The following is a 24,641-nucleotide window of genomic DNA, read 5'->3' on the forward strand; positions in this document are numbered from 1 at the left end:
ATTGTAGAGAGAGAGACAGATCTTCCATCCACTGGTTCAGTCCCCTAAAGTTCACAATGGCCAGTGGTGGGCCAGGCTGAAACCAAGACCAAGAACTAATTTTGGGTCTCCTACATGGGTGGCAGGGACCCAAGCACTCTGGCCATCTTCCACTGCCTTCCCAGGCACATAAGCAAGGAACTGGGTTAGAAGTGGAACACCTGGGACACAAAACCCCAGTGGGATGCTGACATCGCAGGTGGCAGCCCAGCCTGGTATGCCACAACACTGGCCCAGAAACTGTTTTTACTGTGCAATGTTGGTTGGATAGAACCCATGTCTTAACTGATAACCTGAAAATATTAGTTGAAAGAAGTGAGGAAACAGATTAAAGTTGATTTTGCTGTTTGACAGTTAAAAGACAAGAAATGTTACTTGTGCCATGTAAGCATTATAGCTTGCTTATTGAGGCTAAAGTGCAAAAATTTATTTCTGGCATGGTTAAGTGGAGCAGTAACACCGCTCTAGTTAGCTTTGTTATAAGGGGCAGAGTTGAAATGAAATAGTGTTTTGAAAATACTAAATCAAAAGGTGATGCTGTGGTGTTAAGGCGCCATCTGCAGCACCAGTATCCATGTGGGTGCTAGTTCAAGTACTGGCTGCTCCACTTACCCAGCTCTCTGCTAACGTGCCTGAGATATCAGTGAAGATGGCCCAAGTGTTTGGGCCCCTGCACCCACATGGGAGAACTGGATGAAGTTCCTGGCTCCTGGCTTCAGCCTGGCCCAGCCCTGGCCCTTGTGGCCGTTTAGGGAGTGAACCGGCACATGGAGGATATCTCTTTCTCTCTTTCTCCCACTGTTGTAATTCTGACTTTCAAATAAATAAATCTTTAAAAAGTACTAAATCAATCCCAGCATCTTGGCCTGCAGACTGACAGTGCATTTTAAAGATTTTAGTAGAGATTTGGATTTTGTTTGGGTCAGAGGAGTTGGGGGTTTGGGTAGAATCCCATTGGAGCTTGGTGAGTCGTACTGATCATGCATGATGGGTGCTACTGAACAGACATTCTCTCTGTTACTTATTCTGGTCTTAATTTTGTTAGCATTAGTGACATTGTATAGTCTATATTTGTACTTTGTATTCAAGAATTGTAAAGCTTCATGGTATTATATTTTTCCAATTTTTTGCTTGTAGGATTCAGTGGTCCCAATTTAAAGGCTATTTTATTTTCAAACTGGAGAAAGTGATGGATGATTTCAGAACTTCAGCTCCTGAACCACGAGGTCCTCCCAACCCTAATGTCGAGTATATTCCCTTTGATGAAATGAAGGAAAGAATACTGAAAATTGTCACTGGATTTAATGGGTATGCACTTAACACTCTTTCAAATATTTAAGTTTTATGAGACATCATAGATTTTTCTTAAGTTTTGCCATGTCTGGTTGTTTGAAATTCATTATCAGAGTAAGTTCTGTGTCTCTAGTGACATACAGCACTTATGATTTTTAGCTTGTATGTGTTTAAAGTATTCACAGCCTTAAAAAAAAAAAAAAAAAAACTTGAACCATTTTATGAACTCCAGTGGCTTTCAGATTTTAAATGGGTACAAAAGTAGAAGTGTTCATTGTCAGGAAATATTTTTATTTTTTTTTTCCTGTATCATTTTATATTTGCTATTATAAATCAGACTTTGTATAGATTCTGTATCATTGAGAGAAGTTATATTTATTTTAAAATGGAAAATGATGAAAGTATCATTTAATAAGTTTTTATTTAGAAATTTTGGGAGGGAGGGATTTGTCTTCAACCCCCACCAACAAGTAACCATTTTTAGCTCTTTGTAAAACACTTGAAAACAACAAAAAGATACTGTGCCCTAAAATAAGAACATAGTCGTGTCTCATTCTCTCATTTAAATTATGTATTTTTAGGACTTTATACTTTTAGAGTTTCCTAAGGGAAGATTTGTTTGTGAAGTAGAATTGTTTAGTTTGCCATTTAATGATTTGGGGTGTAGAATTGCAGTCTCGCATATTGTGAATTGTGGGAATATTATCCATGAGTTAATATTTAGACAGATTTTATTTGAAGGGGTTTAAAAACACAATTTGAAACAAGATAATGTGGTTAACCCTTTGTTATTATAGTTTCTACTTGTCTAAGTTTAGGAATTTTGCTTAAAATACCACATCCTTAGGCTTTGGCTTCTGGTTCTATTACCAGAATACATTTTTAGGGGAGAAGTTGTAGCTTTTTTTTGAAGTCAGTCTATTATAGTGACCTGGAGGTCTAGAATGGGAAAGAGATTTGTTTTTCCTGTGTAGGGTATTGTGCTGTTGAAATTATTTAACCATATGCGTATCTTTCCTTACTAATATTAGTTAAGACTTTTTTTTAAAAAGTACATTCCCAGAAGCATCCACATTCTATGTATTAGAAGCATGTTTTATAATGTTCATGAAGAAACTGAGTATGGTCCAGCTGAGACTAGATCTCTTGGGAATATTTCCAAATAGTATACACATACATAAATCAGACTTTGACATTATGATGACTGACCTTTTATTTCAGTAAATTATAGGTGATAGGTGCCATTTAAAAATAAGAGGGTGAAACTAGCAAAATATAACCTTTGCTTTTAATAAGCTAATTATGAGTCTGAATTAGTAATAAGGAATATATTTTTTACTTCTTACAAATTAATTTGGAATAGATGCAGATAATGTAAGTTATTAAGTCTGAATATATGTAATTTCTTAATCTGTAAAACAGGTAATTTATCTACTTTAGAGAATGATATAAGCAGTCATTAAATGCCTAATTGCTTTTAAAAAGTTTTATCATTAAACCATAAATATTTTGAACTTAAATATTTTAAATTAGATTTTTCAGGATGGCTGTTTCTGAATCAAGTTTCCTTAATCAGGCAGAATCTAAATCTTAATCAGTGAAAGATTAGTACCTTCCAGTTTTAAATTTACTTTTTTGGTCTATATTATCAAATATTGGGGTGTTGAGCATGTTTGCAGTCTTTTTCAATTTTGTTTTTGTGTTTTGATTATGCATAAATTAGTTTTTTAATATAAGAGGTATAGCATTTTGTTTGTTATCCAGTTTAGGGGTATTCTTTCTAGTATATCCCTCCCCCATTTGTAATAGGTTATCTTTTAAATACAAAACTGGTAATTCTCATATTTTTAGAAAGGTCCCCAAATGTCATAGAAAATAAGTAGAATCATATTGTGTAGTTGTTGTATTTTCCTTTTAGAAGAGCTTTGATATTTTCTCTTTATCAGTATCTTTAAAATTAATGTTTTTTTGTATATTTATTGGTAGTGGATGCATTGTTTTCTGTTACATGAGCAGGTTGTAATTTGCCTCATTTTTATTGGTGGTGGGTGTTTCTTGTTTTGGCTATTGAGTAATGCTTATAGTGAGCATTCTTGCACATGCCTCCTTTTCGTGGTGAATGTCATGTTTTGGATTTATATTAAAGACACTTATTTTTGTAAAAGTTCATAGAAATTTTATTGCTGGATAAGAGCATATGGTCATTTGAAGTTTTTTAATATCAGTACTACAAAATCGCCCTCACAAAATGTGTTTTATGTTTCTGTGTATTAAGTGCAGATTCTGTAATTCATTATTTTTGTGTGTGCCTTTTTGGATTTATGTTTCTTTGATTGCAAGTGAAGGGGAATGTCTTGTGGGTATTGCCCTTTCAATATGTACTGCCTTTTGATTTGCTTATCTTTTGCTGATTTCCTTTTTGGTGAGTTTGTTTTAGCTTTTAATTTGTGAGTAATATTTTTCCATAAGAAAATTACCTATATAAAGAATTACTTTAGTTATAATGTTGGAATGTAGTTTTTCCAAACTCTATGAAGTAGAAATTGTCCACTCACTTGTTTGCTTAATTTCCTGAACTGAAAGGTTTTGTGGAACAAGGGTAACTGTCTTTTCTAAGCAAGGACTAGAGGATGAAGTGCCTGAACATGGCAGGTTGTCAAACAAGTAAGGATGGATGTATGGATTGATGGATGGGTAGATGAAAAAAAGCACATTTATATTTCTGTTTTGTTTTGGGGGGGGGGGCATAGTTGGATGCTTAAGGTTTTATTTTAGTCATTTCCTTGTCCTTTTAAAATTACTTTTGAACTTTAAAATTTTATAGGAGAAGATGGATTATAGCTACTCTCCAGAACTGAAGTTAACAGTTTCTTAGGTGAGAAACACCAAAAATTAAAATGAACAAAAATAAGAATTTAATAGAATGGTCAATTAAGAGATTTGCTGCCATTTAATGCCCTCCTCTTGGGATTATAGTGAAAGAGTATATGAGGTTACTCAAGCCAAGGGCATTTATGAAAATACTCTTCCTTTCATGAAAATAATACTAGCTAATAGTTCATTCCTTTGATACACAAAAAAGGATTTTAAAGGGGTAAAGTGTAAGCTGAATTCCTAGAGCATTTTCTGTTCAGTGGAATAATCACGTGAAAGTACATTTATCACTTAAATCATGCTCCTCACATGACAGTGCTGTTAGGTCTAAGACCTCTAAAATAGTCAGCAAGTCTCACTCATTGTGAATAGCAGGCCTAAAATAGCCTTACTGTATATTTATGAGGGGGTCTGAAAAAAGTACCACCATCACTTGATGCCTAAAAATCTTTTAAAAAAGATATATATGTATATACTGTACATGTATTGTAGATCATGAAATATTCTGAAGCTTTAAGTTTTCTGATCACAAGATCTTCTCATTGATTGCTTCCTAGGAAATAGAGTTAGCACATTTGTTTTCATCTCACTGAAGTAAGGATGTGCTATTAGAAATTGGGCATTTTAAAAAAATATTTATTTGGAATATTTATTTGAAAGTCGGAATTAGAGAAGGATAGGCACAGAGAGAGAGAGAGAGAGAGAGGACTTCCATCCGCTGGTTCAATTCCCAGTTGGCCGCAATGGCTGGAGCTGTGCAGATCCGAAGCCAGGAACTTCTTCCAGGTCTTCCCATGTGGATGCAGGGACCATCTTCCACTGCTTTCTCAGACCACAGCAGAGAGCTGGATTGGAAGTGGAGCAGCCAGTACTTGAACTGGCGCCCATATGGGATGCCAACCGCAAGTGGCAGATCACTTAAGCTGAATACTGTGTTTCTTTTAGCCTGATAATCTTTCGGACTTTGGAATTTCCTTTTGAAAGTTACTTTAATGTATACTATAAAACTGGAATTTTATTAGTCCTGAAAATTTTCATTGATTGTCTTACCCTTGTGCACACATACACATGCATCTCCTGAAAGTATCTGCACTTAAAGATGGCCATTTTTTAAAAAGATCACATAAGGATATTTATGGCTTCTGAATTTTAGATTTAAGACGTACCCTCTTTTTTGATTTTTGTACTGTTTGCTTTATACTTAGCTCTGGATTATTCTGAGACAAAAAAAATACATCCTTAACCTTTGGTTACTTCATTTTCTGGCTCCCCTGACTCATTTTATTATTGCCTGGTAGACTTCTCTGCTGCTCGGCTAGCTGGGGAAAAGGGTTTGCATTTCTGTTGATTATTTGTGTCATTTGTGAGCTTGAATCTATTAGTGAAAATGTGTTTTGTTCTTCACTTTGTGTCTTTCTCTTAGTGTAATTAGTTTTTAATTGTAAATATTTAGTGCCCTTTTCTCTTTAGTCTGTTCTCTTTAGTCTATTTCCCCACCTTGTTTTGTCCAATGGTGATATAAAATTCTTAATAAGTAGAAACTAGCAGAAAGCTTATTTTTCTTGATACTCTTACTTGATGCGAATAAACTAACAATTCATACTATTGTAACACTTCAAGAGATGATTAACTTGATTAAAAGATTTTTTTTTTCCAAAAAGATTTCTTTGAAAAAGTTAGAGAGAGAGAGAGAGAGAGATCCTCCATCCACTGGTTCACTCCCCAGATGGCCACAGTGGCCAGAGCTGGGCCAGGCCAAAGGCAGGAACCTGGAACTCCATCTGATTCTCCCATGTGGGTGGCAGAGGCCCAAACACTTGGACCATGTTCCACTGCTTTTCCCAGGCCAGTAGGAGGGAGCTGAATCAGAAGTGGAGCATGCTGGACATGAACTGGCTCCCATGTGGAATGTCCCTGTTATAGGTGGCAACTTTACCCTAAACACCATGATGCCAGCCCCCATTAAGGTGAACTTTGGGCTGGAGAATGAGTAGACAATTTACTTACAACACTAGTGGTCTTTATAACTGAACAAGGCTAATTCTATTCTTAATTTTTTTATACTTCTCATTCTACAGTGACATTTTCGACAAATTTCAGAATTTCTTGGCATTTGATTTGAAATATGAAATACATGTGTATGAGTGTTTGTGAATGGGTCTATTTATGTAAATGTTATATCCTTAGTACTGAAAGGGCATCTTGCTTCAAACAGCAGTAATATATCAGGATTCCAGTGGTAGTTCTGACAGAATACCAATCAGAACCATGGACATGTTCACCCTTTGATAACAGATTTAAATTAGTTCTCACTTAAATATTTTAGTTCAAGTAAGGCTATTTAGAAAAGCAAGATGCAGCTAAAACTACATCTTAATGATAAAATAAAATTGTTTGGCTATTTTGATATTTATCTTGATAACATGTCTGGTTTAATGGTCATCTCTACGTTTTTACTCTAAGGAGTCTTTGTGCTGTTTTTTTGTTTGTTTGTTTGTTTTTCCATGAAGAAAGTTGCTTATGTAGCATAATGTACTTAACTGTCTTAAGAAACGTTCCTTTATTTTTTTTTTTTAATGCCTTGCTTCCAGTTGAATGTCTTAATATTTTGGGAGGTTGGTGTTGTGGCATAATGGGTTAAGCTTCCATTAGCAATGCCAGCATCTCATTGGTGCCTGTTTTTGTCCTGGCTGCTGGGTTTTTTTTGTGTGTGTGTGTGTGTGGTTTTTTTTTTTTTTTTAGATTTATGAAAGGCAGAGTTACAGAGAAGGAGAGGCAAAGAGAGAGGTCTTCCATCCACTGGTTCACTCCCCAGTTGGCCACAGTGGCTGGAGCTGCACCCATCTGAAGCCAGGAGCTAGGAGCATCTTCAGGTCTCCCATGCAGATGCAGAGGACTTGGGGCCATCTTCTACTGCTTTTCCAGGCCATAGCAGAGAGTTGGATTGGAAGTGGAGCAGCTGGGACTTAAACCAGAGCACATATAGGATACCGGCACTGTAGGCAGTGGCTTTACCTGATACACCACAGTGCCGACCCCTGCTTCACTTCTGATTCAGTTCTCTGCTGATGTACCTGGGAAAGCAGTGGAAGGTGGTTCAAGTACTTGGAACCCTGAACACATGTGGGAGACCCGAATGAAGCTCCTGGCTTCACTTTAGCCCAACCTTGGCTGCTGTGGAGTTTGGGGAGTGAGCCAGTCGATGGAAGCTCAGGTTCTCTCTCTCCCTCTTCCTTTCCCCCTCTTTTCCTCCCCTGTCTTCTCTCCCTCTCCCTTCCTCTCTCTCTCCCCCTCTCCCCTCAACCTCCTTCTCTCTCTAACTCTGCCTTTCAAATAAATAAATCTTTAAAAAATTTTTAAAAGTAGATGCAACCAGCCCTGTGGCATGGTGGGCTAGGCCTCCACCTGTGGTGCTAGCATCCCCTATGGTACTGGTTCGTGTCCCAGCTGCTCTTCTGATCCAGCTCTCTGCTATGGCCTGGGAAAGCAGTAGAGGATGGCCCAGGTGCTTGTACCCTTGTACCTGCATGGAAGACCTGGAGGAAGCTCCTGACTTCGGATCAGCCCAGCTCCAGCCATTGTGACTGTTTGGGGGAGTGGGCCAGTAGATGGAGAACCTTTACTTTTAAAAAATTTTTAAAAAGCATAGAAAATATTTTTGTATCTTACTGAGGAAACATTTTAAGCAGATTAAGATAAATTTTAGTCAAATTATGATCTGGTTAAAATGGAAATTATTTCTTTAAGGTTTAGCAATCTGTTTTTAAAATTCTCTTTTAAAAAAAAGTGCTGTATTGCTACTTAGTTGTTTTCAGTATTCTCTCTTGTTTCCTTACAGCTATTTCTATACTTGTTATTTTTTTAACTTTATAGTTCATAGATTTATTTATATTTAAGGAATACTGGCATTAATATTTATTTGAAAGAGAGAGAGAGAGAATGAGAAATATCTTCTAGCTGCTGGTTCACTTCCAAATGCCTACATTTGGACTAGACTAAAGCCAGGAGGCCAGAACTTCATCTGGGTTTCTTTTTCTTTTCCTTTTCTTTTTTTTTTTCTTTTCTTTTCTTTTTTGAACAGGCAGAGTGGAGGATAGAGAGACAGAGAGAAAGGTCTTCCTTTTTTTTTTTTTTTTTTTTTGCCATTGGTTCACCCTCCAATGGCCACTGCGGCCAGCTCATCGCGCTGATCCGAAGCCAGGAGCCAGGTGCTTCTCCTGCTCTCCCATGCGGGTGCAGGGCCCAAGCACTTGGGTCATCCTCCACTGCCTTCCGAGGCCATAGCATAGAGCTGGCCTGGAAGAGGGGCAACCGGGATAGAATCTGGTGCCCTAACCAGGACTAGAACCTGGTGTGCCGGCGCCGCAAGGTGGAGGATTAGCCTGTTAAGCCACAGCGCCGGCCCATTTGGGTTTCTTACCGTGAGTGACAGAGACCCAAGAACTTGAGCCTTCCTATTTCTCCCAGCGTGAACTAGTATTAGCAGGAAGCTGGATCCAAAGCTGATGTGGGACTTGATCCCAAGCAGCAACTTAACCCATGGTGATACCATAGGGTCTGCCCCAGATTTGCTGCTTTTTTAAAAGACTTTTTTTTTTTTTTTAATTTATTTGACAGAGTTATAGACAGAGAGAGAGACAGAAAGGTCTTCCTTTCATTGGTTCACTCCCCACATGGCCGCTATGGCCCGCACTGTGCTGATCCGAAGCCAGGAACCAGGTGCCTCTTCCTGGTCTCCCATGCGGGTGCAGGGGCCCAAACACTTGGGCCATCCTCCACTGCCCTCCTAGGCCACAGCAGAGAGCTGGACTGGAAGAGGAGCAACCGGGACTAGAACCTGGTGCCCATATGGGAAGCTGGTGCCACAGGCAGAGGGTTAACCAAGTGAGCTACGGCGCCAGCCTTTAAAAGACTTATTTTATTTGAGACAGAGATACTGATCTTCCATCTGTTGGTTCCTCAGATTCCATCTGGCTGTCCTGTGTGAATAGCAGGAACCTAGGTACTTGGAATATCATCTGCTGCCTCCCATGTACGCTATCAGGAAGCTGGATCCAAAGTGTGGAGTATCTGGGATATGGGATGTGGGCGTCTCAGGTGGTGACTTAACCTGCTGTGCAACAGCGCCTGTGAATGACCTTTCTGCTTACATTTCCTTGATGTTTAACAACTTTCTTGGTATTTAAATTTCCAGAGCTTTTAGGTATCTTGTTTTCAGTTTTTAATAGTAAATGGGAACAGATTACATTACAAATTAAGATAAATTCCTAATGAAAAAACGTGTGATCCTATTTTATTAGGTTTCATTGCTTCCTTTGGAATTTAAAAAAAATGTTTTTTTGGCTGCCTCTCTTGGAACCCCCCTCCTGGCCGCTGTGCTCAAAATACAAAACAAAACTTTATTGTCATGTGCTTGAAAGGCAAAGAGAGTCTATTGATTAAGGGCCACAACAGCTGGCGGCTGGACCAGCCTGAAGCCAGATGGCAGGAACCCAGTTAATGGGCCTTCATCTGCTGCCTCCAGGACCATTATCAGGAAGCTGGATTGGAAGCGGAGCAGCCAAGACCCCAACTGCACTCCGATATGGGATACTGGCAACTCAAGTAGCAGCTTAACACACTGGACCACAATACCTGTCCCATGAAATATTTTTAGGCAGAGTAATACTTTGGTTTTATTCTCTTGCAGTTCATATCTGAATTTTTTGTTCCTTCCCATTGATCTGTATTGAGTATTAGATGTGATCTGGTTGATGATAGGAATAAGATTGACTAATTTTTAAAATACTGCAGGCATTGGTAGGTGATTTATTACATTGTCATGTTGAGTCCTCGTGATAATCGCAACATAAGAAATGCATGGCAGAGTCCCTATTTTGTAGACAAGAACATGAAGATATGAGCATGAGAGGTACAAGAGGCAAATTCATCTTGGGCAGGGTCTCCTAGTGGTTTAGCCAGTATTTTTTTTAAAAAAACCATTCTGCTATTATGTAATTTGTAATAAACATGAACTGATAAATAGTTGTAGCATTTCTAAAAGTAAAGCACGTGCTACTTTTGGGCCCTTCAGTATGTAGGTGGTTTCTTCTTCAAGTTTTTAATTTTTTTTTATGCTAACTAGTCATGTCTTTTTTTTTTTTTTTTTCAGTTTCTCTTGTATAATCATAGTTCTCCAAATCATACAATACAGACAATAGATAGCACTGAAGAATAATATACTTGTTCTTACCCAAAAAGCTGAGAAGCTATCATTGCAGAATAAACTGGATAAAGTTAATGTTAAATAACTCGCTGTTTTTCCACAGTTATTTTACCAGATGTATTTGCTAGTGAGCATCCTTTTCCTGCTGCCACCCTTCCTTCCCTTTTAAGGATTCCAGTTCATAGATTCTGTTGAGAATGAGTGGCACACAGGCTTACCTCCCCCGCCTCCATTTGAACCCTAAAACTAGCATGTTTTAGCTAGTTCATTTTTATTGGGAAGAAACCTTAACATTTTCAGGAGTAAGAATATTTTGTGCTGTGTCTGATGGAAGAGCAACAGGAAGCAAACCACACCCAGTGCGAATCACTTTGGATTGGTCAGTCTGCTTTTTTCATATGCTTCTTTTTAAAGCCCTATTTCAAATAAAGTATTTCCATATTCAGGTTTACTTGCCTGGCATACAATTTATTCTGTCTTCATAGTACTACATACACGATAAGCATTTGTTCTAGGTTGTAATTATTTTCATGTCTGTTTGCTGCAGAGCAAGCATGGATATAGTTTATGTCCTTATGTTTGTGGGACAGGTTAAAAATATAAACTTTATGTAATGAGACCTTTCAGTGCTGTTGTCAAAGTTACTACTATCAGTGTGTACTTTGATTTACAAGAAGTGTTTGTATTTTCGTTGCTCATGTGAAGAAGCAAGAGTTGTATGGCATTTTATTGCCATCTAGTGGACACATGGTAAAATAACTAAAGGCTTCTGAGAATGCCTTAAGAAAGTAAATTTAAACATACTTTATTCCCTGGTAGAAGCAGTATTAATGTCACCAATATGTAAAATGTTAATAACTATTAACAGTTTTACTTCCATCCATAAGTAAAATTAGGACAGGAAGTTTAAAATATATATATGTTAAAATTTTAAGAGAAAACACTAGGGTTTGCTGTAAGAAAGAATTTTAGTTTGGAAAAAAAGTACAGTTGAATGATAACTATTTAAATGTTTTTCTGTTTGAATACCCAAACGTTTGGTGCAATTTTAAATAATGTATAAACTGTTTTAACTGTTGTGTCGTTCTTAGGTAGTTAATGAGCTTAGGTATGGTGGTGATGTGTGTAAGACCTGGAGAACAATGAGATAGAAATTGGCCTGAGGGACTGATATACCACTCAGATTTTTAAATTCATTGTGGCACTGCATTTCAGATACATCCAGGGGGCTTCAAAACATTTATGGAAGCTGTATTATCTTAAAGTTCTTTAGAAATTTATTTTGTTGAGAGAGAGAAAGAGTTCCCATCTGCTCTTCCAGTCCCCAAGAGTTCACAGTGCCTGGGACAAATCCTGTGCTAGGACAAAGCCAGTAACCAGGAACTCGGTCTGGAAGCTGGAATCAGGTGGTGCTGGACATTAAATCTAGGCCTTCTTTTTTTTTTTTTTTTTGACAGGCAGAGTGGACAGTGAGAGAGAAAGAAAAGTCTTCCTTTCTGCTGTTGGTTCACCCTCCAATGGCCGCTGTGGCCGGCGTTTCCTGCCGATCCGAAGCCAGGAGCCAGGTGCTTCTCCTGGTCTTCCCATGTGGGTGCAGGGCCCAATGACTTGGGCCATCCTCCACTGTCTTCCTGGGCCATAGCAGAGAGCTGGCCTGGAAGAGGGGCAACCGGGATAGAATCCGGCGCCCCGACTGGGACTAGAACCCTGTGTGCCGGCGCCGCAAGGTGGAGGATTAGCCTGTTAAGCCACAGCGCCGGCCAAATTTAGGCCTTCTTACATGGGATGCCGACAGGCTAACCCAGTAGCTTAACCACTTGACTAAATGCGTACCCTGTGTGTTCTCTCCTCCCACCCCCTGTTTAAGATTTATTCATTTATTTAAAAGGGAAAGAGAAAGGTTGTCCACCTGCTGGTTCATTCCCCAAATGACTACAATGGCCAGTGCTGGGTCAGGCCAAAGCCAGGAGCTTTATCTGGGTCTCCCATATAGGTGCAGGGGCTCAAGCAATTTGGCCATCCTTCTGGGTTTCCCAGGCACATTAGTAGGGAGCTGGATCAGAAGCAGAGCAACTGGGACATTGAACTGGTGCCCATATGGGATGCTTGTGTCAAAAACAGCAGTATAACCTGCTGTGCCACAACGCTGGCCCTAGTACTTTATCTGTTAATTCCACCTTTTCCATGAACTTTCTAAAGCCCCTGTGTGTATGCAGATGGTATGTTGAGCATAATACATGTGAAGAAGTCCTGTCCTTTAAGAAATTTTCATTCAAATGCAAGAAGGGACAGATATTTAAGAAACTAGTTATGTGTTAGCTTTGGAAGATGATGTAAAAAAATCCTTGTTAATTTGCTAATAGTTTTCTGTGTAATAGCTGTAGGTTTCCAAGTATGTGTTGTATTCATATAAATGGACAAAAAAAGATGTAAGTTTATTAGTTCATTGTTAGTCATGTTAGTGAGCTTTGTTTTTATTCATTTCAAACTATCCTTAGTTTTGAAAGCAGTCTAAGTAGATTCAAAAATGGGGAAAAGAATGTTCTTTCTCAAAAATACAAAGGGATTTCCCAGTCATGATGAACGTCCAAGGAGTTCTGTCTTGTTGCTTCTGAATAGTTTTGATATTAGGCAGACATTTCCTCTCTTGTGCCATGGCATTTAACAGAGGAATAGTTTTCTCACCTTTGGATTTGAGTGCTGATTGAGAAAAGATTGATTCTTGAGTTTACAGACAGCTAAAATGTTTTCACACAAATAACATTTACTTTATACATTTCCAAAATTTGTTGTAAATATTTTTAAAGATTTATTTATTTGAAAGGTAAAGTTACAAAGAGGAAGGGAGAGGGAGGGAGAAAGAGAGAGATAGATAGATAGAACTTCCATCTGCTGGTTCACTCCCCAGGTGGCTGCAACATACAGTGCTGGGCCAGGCTGAAACCCTAGCCCAGAGTTTCATCTGGTCCCCCATGTGTATGCAGGGGCCCAAACACAGCCCCTGCTGCTTTCCCATACCATTAGCAAGGAGCTGGATCACAAGTGGAGCAACCTGGACTCCCATCTGGCACCCATATGGGATGCCTACTCTGCAAGTGGTGGCTTAACCCACTGCACCACAGTGCTGGCACCTATGTAAATCTTATACTGACTTTTATTATAAGAACATAAGAATAGTATTGATGCTAAGAATATGAAAATAACATGTAATTTATCCACCTTAAAAAAACTAGAATCTTAAGTATGGTACATTGTGAGAGATATGGGATTTGAAGTTACAGAACCTGAATTTGAGTCTGGCATTATTATTTACTAGCTGCTTTATCTTGCTGGAGAGAATATTGTGTCAAACTGCCTATGGAAACTAAAGAACATTGTGAATGTTAACTATTTTAGGGCTTCTAATTATTTTTTTTTTTTAAAGATTTATTTTATTTATTTGAAAGAGTTACAGAGAGAGGTAGAGACAGAGAGAGGTCTTCCATCCGATGGTTCACTCCCCAAATGGCTGCAAGGGCTGGAGCCAGGAGCTCTTTCTGGGAGCCCAAGGGGCTCAAGGGGCCCAAAGACCTGGGCCGTCCACCACTGCTTTCTCAGGCCATAGCAGAGAGTTGGATAGGAAGAGGAGCAGCCAGGGTTTTAACCCACTGCACAACAGCGCCAGCCCCCTAACTCTTTTCATAAGGAGAATAAGCATATTTGTAGGTCAGACACTGAAGTCTGAAGATTTATATCTGTACTGTTTAGCTTCATTTGTCATAGCTAATGCTCCTAACTTTGCTCTTCAGTTGGTAATTCTGATGAATGCTAATAGTTGTATGAGCTCAAACCTTTTATTTATTTATGAAATTATTTTAATTGCAACCCAACTCAGTTTTGTATTTACTGTTGTGAAGTGAACATGAATTGTGGTGAAAGTATTTGGCAAAGTTAACAAGAATTTTACCAAAATATTGAGTATGGTTTTCTGTATTTTAAGATTGATTAAATATGTGGTTTTTATAGGAAAACTGTTACTAACAGAACAGAATCATGTTTAAGATACTTCTTTATTGGAGTAATTTGTCTTATTACATCCAGTAATAAAATTCATTCGTGGTCATTCGAACACTTCAGAGAAATCTTTGTACAGGAGAACACTTGAGAAAAACTCTGTGTTGATAAGCTCTAACTTGATAATTTAATTTGTTGCCTTTCTTGAAAACTTAAAATTGAATTATCAGAGTTAGAATGTTCATATTTCTTTCATCCAGTTTTAAAGTATTTTGTTAATTTTGAATGCTCTTTTTTTATTGCTTTTTAAAGTAAGGAAGGGAGAGTTGTTTTGTTAAATAAAAAGGTATGCTTATTGTCTTTTTGAATGACTTATCCTTTTCTCTATTGTAGCATTACACATGGGTGATAGATAAAGCTTTCATTAGCAAAAGAAATAATGTTTCTAATTCTTTTGGTAATTAATGACCTCAGACTATGAAATTATATTCTTTTGCAGTATCCCTTTTACTATTCAGCGACTATGTGAATTGCTAACAGACCCAAGAAGAAACTATACAGGAACAGACAAATTTCTCAGAGGAGTAGAAAAGGTATTTATATTATTATGGGAATTACATTAAACAATACAGATTTTAGAACTAATAGCATTTCATGAAAATATACTAATATTTGAGGCACTTTTTCCCCAAAAAGAAAAATTCTCTTTTTAGCTCTTCTTAAAAAATTTTTTTTCAAGGATTTATTTATTTACTTGAAAGGCAGAGTTAAAGAGAGACAGATAGAATTGTGTCTTCCATCTGCTAGTCCACTCCCCAGATGCCTGCCGCAATAGCTGAAGCTAGGCCAATCTGAAGCCAGGATTTGTTTTTTGTTTTTTCTTTCAATTTTGATTCTAAGTTTGGGGAAAGCAATTTATTATCCCTTGGGTATTAATTTTTTAAAAGATTTATTTATTTATTTGAAAGTCAGAGTTAGAGAGAGAGAGAGAGATCTTCCATCCGATGGTTCATTCCCCAATTGGCCACAACAGCCAGAGCTGAGCTGATCAGGAGCCAGGAGCTTCTTCCGGGTCTCCCATTTGGGTGCAGGGGCCCAAGGACTTGGGCCATCTTCCACTGCTTTGCCAGGCCACAGCAGAGAGCTGGATAGGAAGTGGAGCAGCCAGGTCTCGAACCGTCGCCCATATGGGATGCCTGCGCTTCAGGCCAGGGCGTTAACCTGCTGCGCCACAGTACAGGCCCCAGGTATTATTTAATAGTATATATTAGAAGTATACTAAAGATTCTGAGAGATTGGTATTTTAACTCAGCATGCTTTACAAATACATTTACCTGTGGAATGCACTTCCTCAGTTCTGGAGTATATAACTTTGGAAACTTGCCAGTGTATGCCATTTAAATTACATATTATGTAGAAAGATGCAGGTCAGATTTTTTGTGGGTGAGTGGGTGTTAATAACAAGGAGAGGACATTCTGAACAAAGAAAACACCTTGATGAAGAAATGGAAAGAGTAAAGGAAGGGCCCTTTGGGAACCAGAATGGGCCGGTGAGTTACTGATTCTCAGTTGGTGATTGATCCTGAAACCTAGTCCAGTATTGATTTTGAGGTTCTGATGCAAAAATCACTTAGTTTTATTCCAGGAAATAGGGATCAAAAGCCACTGCACAGTGATTTACAACAGTTCTTAGGGTTTTACTGGATTAATAGGAGTATGTTTTATTGAGCCTTTATGCTGTCAGTTAAGATTCTCAAAATGCAGGAAACTTATGTTCATCAGTACTTAGTTTTCACCTCAAGGACTTCTTGATTTTTAAGATTGATTATTTACTGGAAAGAGTGACAGAGGGCAAAAGACAGAGAAAGAGATTTTCCATCTACTGGTTCACTCCCTAAATGCCCATAACAGTTGGAGCCGAAGCCAGTTTATTTGAGAGGCAGAGAGGGAGTGAGCAAGCTCCCATCTGCTGATTCATTCCCAAATGCCTGCAGTGGCCAGATTTGGGCCAGAGCTGGAGTTGGGTTTGGGGAACACAATCCAGGGGATGAAGATCACTGTCACATTAGTTGTACCAGGAACCCTGCCTTCAAATTTAGGCTATGGTGCTTCATAGTTGGGCCAGTTACTTAACTGTTAGTTTTTTAACTCTTAACTTTCCTCTGTGACATTGGTGCTAAGCACATAGACTCTGACTCATAGTAAACTTTTACTGAATATTGCCTATAGTCACTTGTATTATTATTACCCACAATACTCAGATATATTGCAGAGAAAGGTTTGAGTCTTTTTCCTTGGGTGTGGTGCTATACAAGCTCTGGTTTGGGTATTTTATAAGGAAAATCATTATAATTGGCCAAAGTACTTCAGTTTTTAAACATCTTTGGGTGATTCCATCTAAAACAAGAGCACATAATACTACTCTGTTACATATAGTACATGATGTCAGAGTCCCAGAATAACTTCTGTTAACTCACAGAAGGTGAGAAAACAGACTAGCAACAAAGTGAATGGCATAGGATATTTCTGTTCTCTTTTAATATTTTGTCACAGTTTTGTTTAGTCAGTTTTCATTTTTAACCATTTATTTTGTATTACTAGCAAAATTGGAATAGATGGAAACTTAACCCACCAGGATAATTTTAAGAAATTAGTTAAACTTTAGTAGTACTTCTCCTCATATTAAATAACTAATTTTTGTTATTGCAGAATGTGATGGTTGTTAGCTGTGTTTATCCTTCTTCAGAGTAAGTACAGATTTTTTCTGTTCCTAGTATATTGTTTAATTGTTGTAGTCTAATATATTATTTTAAATAGATTGTATTTATTTTATATGTAATTAAGAATAATTATGTTTATGAATGCTTTGAATGTGCCACCCAGTCCCCAAAATAGAATGTTTTACCAATAACACTGCCTGTGTATCTTTCTAGTAAAGAGACCTAGTGGTTAACTATAATTCTAAAACTTGGACATGGTTTAGCGTTGTGGCCCTCAAAGCACCGAGATGCCATCCTAGAAGCCTTTCAGGGCATCTCCATAGCAGAATTCAGGTTTGGAATAGCCGCTTGCTGCCATTCCTCTTCATGATGGAAAAGTGTTTCCACTTGTCATAATTTATATAGCAAAGTAAAACTAAGTTTAGGGCACATTTTCTAAACCTTGGGACTAATATTCAGAGTGGAGAATTCTTTGTTGAGGATGGATGTACTGGGAATTATGGGAAGATTAGCAGTGTCTTTAGGCTTTAGCCCACTGATGCCAGGGCTGTTCCCTTTCATGTAGCTTCATATTGCCCAGTGCCCTCTGGAACTATGAAAGGCAGGGAGAAGGCATTGCCCTCCACCCCTGTTGAGAACTCTTTGTTTTAAGGTTAAGCTGCTTCCACTTTCGTAGAAAATAACAATGACTTAGCTTTTAGAATTCTCATGAGTATACTCCCAATGTTAAATGAGATGCTCAGATCGTCTCCTGCTTCTTTGCAGAAAAAAATATTTTTAAAAACATACCAAGAATTGCTTTCATTTATAAGCTAAAGTAATGTTTTGCTGATGAATGTGAGATATTCTGGGAAAAATGACAAAAGAAGGGCAATATCATAATGACTGGTAACAGACTTTTCTCCTTTGCCCATAGTGTATGCTTATTTTAATTCTCAGAGAAGTCATTTTGTTTGGATATATGACGTGAGTTTCTTGAAAAGCTCCTATATCCGTGATTCTTATAACACTATTTTCTTTTCTTACAGGAAAACCAGTTCTAATAGTTTAAATAGAATGAATGGTGTTATGTTTCCTGGAAATTCACCAAGCTATACTGACAGGTGAGACTGATTTTTAATATCCAGAGAGTCTGTATTTTCCTGGTTTGTATATCAGGCTCCATGTACAATTTTTTTTTTTCTTTTTTAAGATTAATTATTTATTTGAAAGGCAGAGTTACAGAGAGGCAGAGGGAGAGAGGTCTTCCATCCGCTAATTCACTCGCAGTTGGCCTCAATGGCCGGAGCTGACCCCATCCGAAGCCAGGAGCTTCTTCCGGGTCTCCCATGCGGGTGCAGGGATTCAAGGACTTGGGCTTTTTTCTACTGCTTTCCCAGGCCATAGCAGAGAGCTGGATCGAAAGTGGAACAGCTGGGACTCAAACCATCGCCCCTATGGGATGCCGGCATTGCAGCTTTTACCTGCTATGCCACAGCACCGCTTCCTGTTCATTTTTCAAAATGGCTGGTGTGTGAAGGGTATAGGATGTACTGCATGGAATCAGTTAATTCAGTGAGGCATGGATCTAAAAGTAAAATTGCAACAAATACTTCTGTGACGTGTTCTTGTAAGCAGCTCCTAGGAGAGAAGGCTTTCTTTAAGAAATAGAAAATGAGATTTTTTATTTATCTTTTTACAGGTCTAATATAAATGGGCCTGGGACGCCCAGGCCACTTAATCGACCAAAGGTTTCTTTGTCAGTTCCAATGACAACAAATGGTTTGCCTGAGAGCCCAGACAGTAAAGAGTCAAACTTACAGCAAAATGAAGAGAAAAACCACAGGTTTGTATGGGATTTCTATTTTAAAGAAATGTTTTATAAAACATTAACATAATTATGAATGGTTTTTAGCACTTGTTACTTATTATTTGCAATGTGTAGTCAGCCCTCTGTGTCCAAGGGTTGTTCAAATCTGTGCATTCAGTCATCCTCCTGTGAAAAGTACTGGGGAAGAAAATTGTAGTAAATATGTAGACATTTTCTTAACCTTATTCCCTAAACAATACATGCAACAGCTCTTTGCATAAACTCTAGAGATTCGAGTATGTGTGTATGACATGGCAGAGACTGCATTTTATGTAGTGAGAGATCAGAGCAGTTGTAGATTTCAGTACCCTCGGGTCCTGGCAGCAGTCTCTCACAGGCACGAGAGATGCCTGCTCTGTTGGCTCTGAGAGGCAGAGACAGGTGACCCTGTGGTTCTAGAGTGAAGGCTGCTGTTGGCACACTTGCTTGTGCTGAAGGGGCCCTAGAGCAGACATCCACCTGCTAGCTTTGGGAGAGTGTTTGTAGTAAAGGATCCTTAGGAGCTGAAGACACCATGCAGATTTTTGTTTTTGAAAGTTACTTGAGAAAACATCTTTGCAAATAAGATGAAAAGGAAGCCTTCTATACCAGGATTTTCTGCATCACATTAAGGGAAAAATGACTAAATGAGAAGACTCAGAGTGTATTATGGAGGAATATTTACAGACTTACCTAGAGAACTGTTCAGAAAGGTCATTTAGTTTGCTGGTTATGTCCTAATGAGAAATAATCATGAAACATTTTAGGTTGACTTGACATTAATCACGTGTTTTTCTTTGTGTGCATGCTATAATTTAAATTTCATGTTAAAAGACAACTTGAAAAAATTATTAGACCTTAAAAATGGGAATGTAGGTAGGGAAGATAATCTTATTAATGACACTTTAAAAAATTTACAGTGACTCGCTGGCATCTGAATCAGAAGTCTCCTCAGTGAGCCCCATAAAAAACAAACACCCAGATGAAGACGCTGTAGAAGCCGAGGGCCACGAAGTAAAAAGACTCAGGTTTGACAAAGAAGGGGAAGTGAGAGAGGCGGCTGGGCAGACAGCTTCCAGTGAGAGTTCTTCAGTTCTGGCAGAAGACACAGAGGCCCTGTCTTCACCTCAGGGCAAAGACAAAGAAAGCCACACTGCCAGGCAGCACTGTGCAGAAGACGAGGAGGAAGAGGAGGAAGAGGAGGAAGAAGGTATTTAGAGACCATCTGTAAAAGGGTGGAGTAAGGAGATCTCACATGCTTATTATCCTTGTTTTTCCCCCTGAAACAATTTAACATAGTGGAACGCCTTACTGTGCTGATGCGGGGCTTGTCTCCCACCTGTGTGTAGTTGCAGCTGAGTTTTCAGGGGATGTGATTGGAACTGTAGAATATCAGAATTCATGAAGCTTAACTGTGGAGATATTTTGAAAATAAAATTTAACTACAACAACGTTTGCTTATTTTTAGAGTCTTTTATGACACCAAGAGAAATGATCCCAGAAAGAAAAAATCAAGAAAAAGAATCTGCTGATGCCTTAACTGTGAATGAAGAGACTTCTGAGGAAAATACTCAAATGGAGGATTCCGATGTGTCTCAAGCGGAGAAAGATTTACACTCTGAAGGCAGTGAAAACACAGGCCCTGTAAGTAATGGTTCTAACTGCCATGAAACAGAAGAATTAGAAGGCTCCAGCTCCAGTGAACCTGGAGAGATTCTGTCAGAGTCATCCATGGAAAATGATGATGAAGCCTCAGAAGTCCCAGAGGAGCCAATGGAGCAGGACTGACTGTTTAGAAACACATAGATGCAGTATTTTACATACAGTTCTGGTTTTACACTGTATAAAACTTTTATGTGATAAAGTGGACCTGTAGTTTTACAAGAGAAACAGGTTGTAAAGTACTTTAAATCCTGAAAGAGTTGTACATGTAAGAACTGTGAATATCAGCTCCTCTGGGTCCTGCTTACCGCTCACTGTTTTTTTTGGTCTGGTCAAATCAGTGGTTTGTGTATAGATTTTTTTTTTTTTTAATTTAGGATTAAAGTTTTTAAACTGGAAGGTAATAATTATAATTTTGAAAACTTTTTTGAGATTATCACATTTAGTTTATACATATGCAAGAAAGCTTTTTGTCTAGTCTCTTGACAGCTCTAGCAGTTTTCCTGTTTTGGTCATAGTTTCAATATTTTAACGTGAATTGTAGGGTTTCATGCTGGTTTCCAGATTTTATTGTTTGTGTACAATGGAACTTTAAGTCATATATACATATATATATAAATACATATATATACATATATATTATTCTAAGGGGGGAAATGTTATATTTTTCTGTTTCTATAAGAGATGAATACAGTGGATACTTTTTCTATTGGTAATGATTGAGTTCACCTCTTTCAGAAGACATTTTCTTTCTCTTCTGAGTAATTCAAATAAAATCTGGCCCTTGTGAAACCCTGGAAATCTTGTCTGTTGAAATACCAGGTTAAACACATTCCAAGAGATTTGAAGTTTTTTGTATACTTCTAAGGTGCCTGAGAAAAACACATGGTTATTTATGAGAAGATGTACTTATCTTGGAAATTGTGTTCCAACAGTAGCTTACTGTGTTGTAGAATGAATGCTTCTGAAGCTGACATGAGACCATCTCAGAAGAACCAGGCAGGTTCCTTGACTTTTTGCTTGCTTTTCTGAACATTGTGAATATTACGCATTTCTTTCTAAATTATTCTAGAGTATGCAAATGTCAATGGTATGAAACACCACTGTACTGGAAGAATTAATATATTACTTTAGTAATGTACCTGAGCTAATTGAGGCGTTAGGGGTACATAGAAACCACCATAATTTGTATGACATTTTGAAGTGAATTAAATATTTTTGAACATGCTTCTTCGACAGCCAGTGTTATATTTTTCAAATCAACACAAAGCACAATGATTACTCTAAACTCAATATTTTCAAATTCACATATTTAAAGTCATGTGAGCTGCAACTTCCCTGTCAAAATTACTGGCTGCCAAATTTATACCTGTTTCCTCAGCTGTACTTTTTGATATTAGAATTTTTAAATTTCTGTAAAGTAGATTTTGTAGAATGTAATGTGTTCACTGCCTTTGTGAAGCGGTATATAATTGTATAATTTCTGTGTGTAAACTTGGCTTGGGCTTTCAATACAGTATTCATATAAAGCAATAAATATTAATGTTATGAAATATTGGAGTACATTTTTATCAAAATATAAGAGAACACCTTTTTTAGTTTCAGATACCTGAAGTACACAGATAAACTTATAAAACTGATGCAAATAATTCCTGACACTATATCATATGCTTTTGGGCCGTTTGGAGGGAAACCACAAAATTTTGCGTTTTATCAACTAAAATTGCTATGACTAAAATTACCAGAATGATTTGGCTCCGTGAAAGTTTGTAGGATAATATACTACTGATTAACTTGACTGTCAAATTCACAGCAGCTAGGTAATATATTTGTGAATATGTCTTACTGTTGAAATAAAAACTGAATAATGAGTCTCTGTACTCAAGAGGGAAGAAAAAAACAAACTGTAGATTTTTCAAAAATTTTTTGCAAAAATGTTAAGATGAAGCTAACTCTAAATGTGACATTCATTTGTAGTGACCTGTTAATTTTATCAAGGGATCTTTTGCCAATGAGAACAGATTTTAAACATTTTAAGTTTAGAAATTCTTGAAATTTTCTTTAGACTATTTATGAGATTATTGTCAATAAACCTATTCTTTAAGATCCTGTGACCTTTTGATATTTTTTATTTTAATTGTGCCATGGACCATTTGTAAACAAGTCGAATTACTTTTTTGTTGGTTATTAGTTGAAGATTTAACATCACGACTTTTGAGGTCTGTGGTTTTATTTGTAAACTTGCAATTAACTCTTTTTGCAAGGGCAAATGTATTTCTTTATTAAATAAAGTACAATAATGGTGAATGTACCAAAATGACATCACTTAACTCTATGAGAAATCCTGCATTTTACTCTATAGTTTAATAGTTTTAATATTTATTAGATATTCATGTTGATCATAGATCAAAGTTGTTGCTGTTTATACAGATAATTGTAGAATGCTAATGGAATATCTTTAGGATAGGTGGAATACTTCTGTAGTTAAATTGGGAAACCTTGTTCAGCTGGCTTTAGGTACTGATGGCCATTTGAAGTAAATTTCTGCAGGTATGCATAGGTGCACTTAACGCAGACTTGCTTGATGAAATTGTCAGTTCCAATTCACTTGTGAATTTTAAAAAGGCTAATTTTAGGCACATTTTCTTAATAGACAACAAGCAAAGTCCTATTAAAAGATTAAAGTGAAGAATCAAGACCTTGGTGATTAAAGACACATTTATTTTTGATCTTGAACAGATTGTTTGCAGTTACTATAGACTCTGAATCTAACATGTCACAGGAATTGGAAGATGCTAATGAGGAAAGTGAGTATATATGTAATGTTTTTAGCACTTTTCTCTCTCATAAAAGTGAAAACCGCCTCATACATTTTTGAAGAATCCAGTTCATTTCTAAAGTTGTAGCAGAACAGAAATATGTAGTGAACGTGTCCTATTTTAAATGTTGATTATTAGATTTAATCCACCTAGGGTTTGTCATATAACTACACCTGTCAAGTGTACCTGGAGCACCGAATTGCCATTTGGGGGGCCATTAGGGTCCTTCGGCTTGGGGAGGTGTCCCAGCAGCCATGGGCCAGAAGATGTGGCCTCCCGCACCAGTGAGGTTCAGAGTAGTTTATTTTGCCAGTGTAGATAGGCATGTATTTATGCATTTTTGCATTTGTAAAATCAGCAATTTTTCAAATAATGTAAATGTAATATACTAGCTTACTTACAAAGGTACTTGGGCAGAATCTAAAGCTGCTACAATGTTTGTGAAAAACTGTAACTTGTGGTAAGGATGAAAATGCAACTTGTAGAACCAAAGGAAATAAAAATTTGGGGTAGTTCAAACTGTTTTTTTCTGAACAGGAGTTTCTTAAGTACGTTGATTTGGATGACATGAAGATCAGTTCTCTTGAGACACGTGCTGATCATAAAATGGTTGAATGCAAAAACATCTGTAATTTCATATGGAATTATTACAATTAGGTTTACTGGGTTATCGGCCTACTTATAAGAATGCAAGTATGTATTGGTTAGAGTACATCTATTTCACGTTTAAAAAATTAAAAAATAATCAGTACACTTCAGAATTTTATTTCATCTTGGAGTCTAGATTACTTTGCCAAATAAATGTATTATTTTCATAATGCAATAAAGTATAAATTAGAAGATATTTTCATGCGTGGAATTACTTTATTTGCCATAATAGTCACTCCTGCCTCCCCTTCCCTACCCTCATCAGAAAGCGGAGGATACACAAGCATTCAGTCATGGAGGAAGCTTGGTGCAGGACCGTTGGAGCTGTGCTGACGGCACTAGCAGCTGGAGGATACCCTGAGTTGAATGGACCATTGTGACTCTGCCAGACAACTTCAAGGCTTGGTAGTGTCTGGCAGAATTCAGACTAACCACACACAAGTTTACCTGTCGGCATGATTTGGCTCTAGCTTGCATGCCCCACATCTACATAATTTTTGGTTGAAATCTAGAAATCTTGGTTTCAGATGACTATGATAAGACTTGTAGTGACCAGAAGA

At 37.6% G+C, this 24,641-nt stretch overlaps 1 protein-coding gene across 7 annotated transcripts in view; it reads left to right on the top strand.

The window, feature by feature from the left end:
- PPP4R2 (protein phosphatase 4 regulatory subunit 2) overlaps positions 1–24,277 on the top strand; it is a 189,326-nt gene extending 165,049 nt beyond the window's left edge. For 5 of the 7 annotated variants that reach the window (XM_062201272.1, XM_062201274.1, XM_062201275.1 and 2 more), the window contains 7 exons: positions 1,177–1,347; positions 14,904–14,997; positions 17,114–17,151; positions 18,153–18,227; positions 18,806–18,949; positions 19,873–20,162; positions 20,421–24,277. In XM_062201272.1, coding sequence (XP_062057256.1) covers positions 1,177–1,347; positions 14,904–14,997; positions 17,114–17,151; positions 18,153–18,227; positions 18,806–18,949; positions 19,873–20,162; positions 20,421–20,740 — 1,132 coding nt within the window. In that variant the 3' untranslated portion in view covers positions 20,741–24,277. The remainder of the gene's footprint in view (positions 1–1,176; positions 1,348–14,903; positions 14,998–17,113; positions 17,152–18,152; positions 18,228–18,805; positions 18,950–19,872; positions 20,163–20,420) is intronic. The other 2 variants (XM_062201271.1, XM_062201277.1) reach the window with 1 other exon arrangement.
- The last annotated feature ends 364 nt before the right edge of the window (positions 24,278–24,641 follow it).

The sequence above is a fragment of the Lepus europaeus genome, chromosome 9, assembly GCF_033115175.1.
Source record: "Lepus europaeus isolate LE1 chromosome 9, mLepTim1.pri, whole genome shotgun sequence".
Classification (NCBI taxonomy): Eukaryota; Metazoa; Chordata; class Mammalia; order Lagomorpha; family Leporidae; genus Lepus; species Lepus europaeus.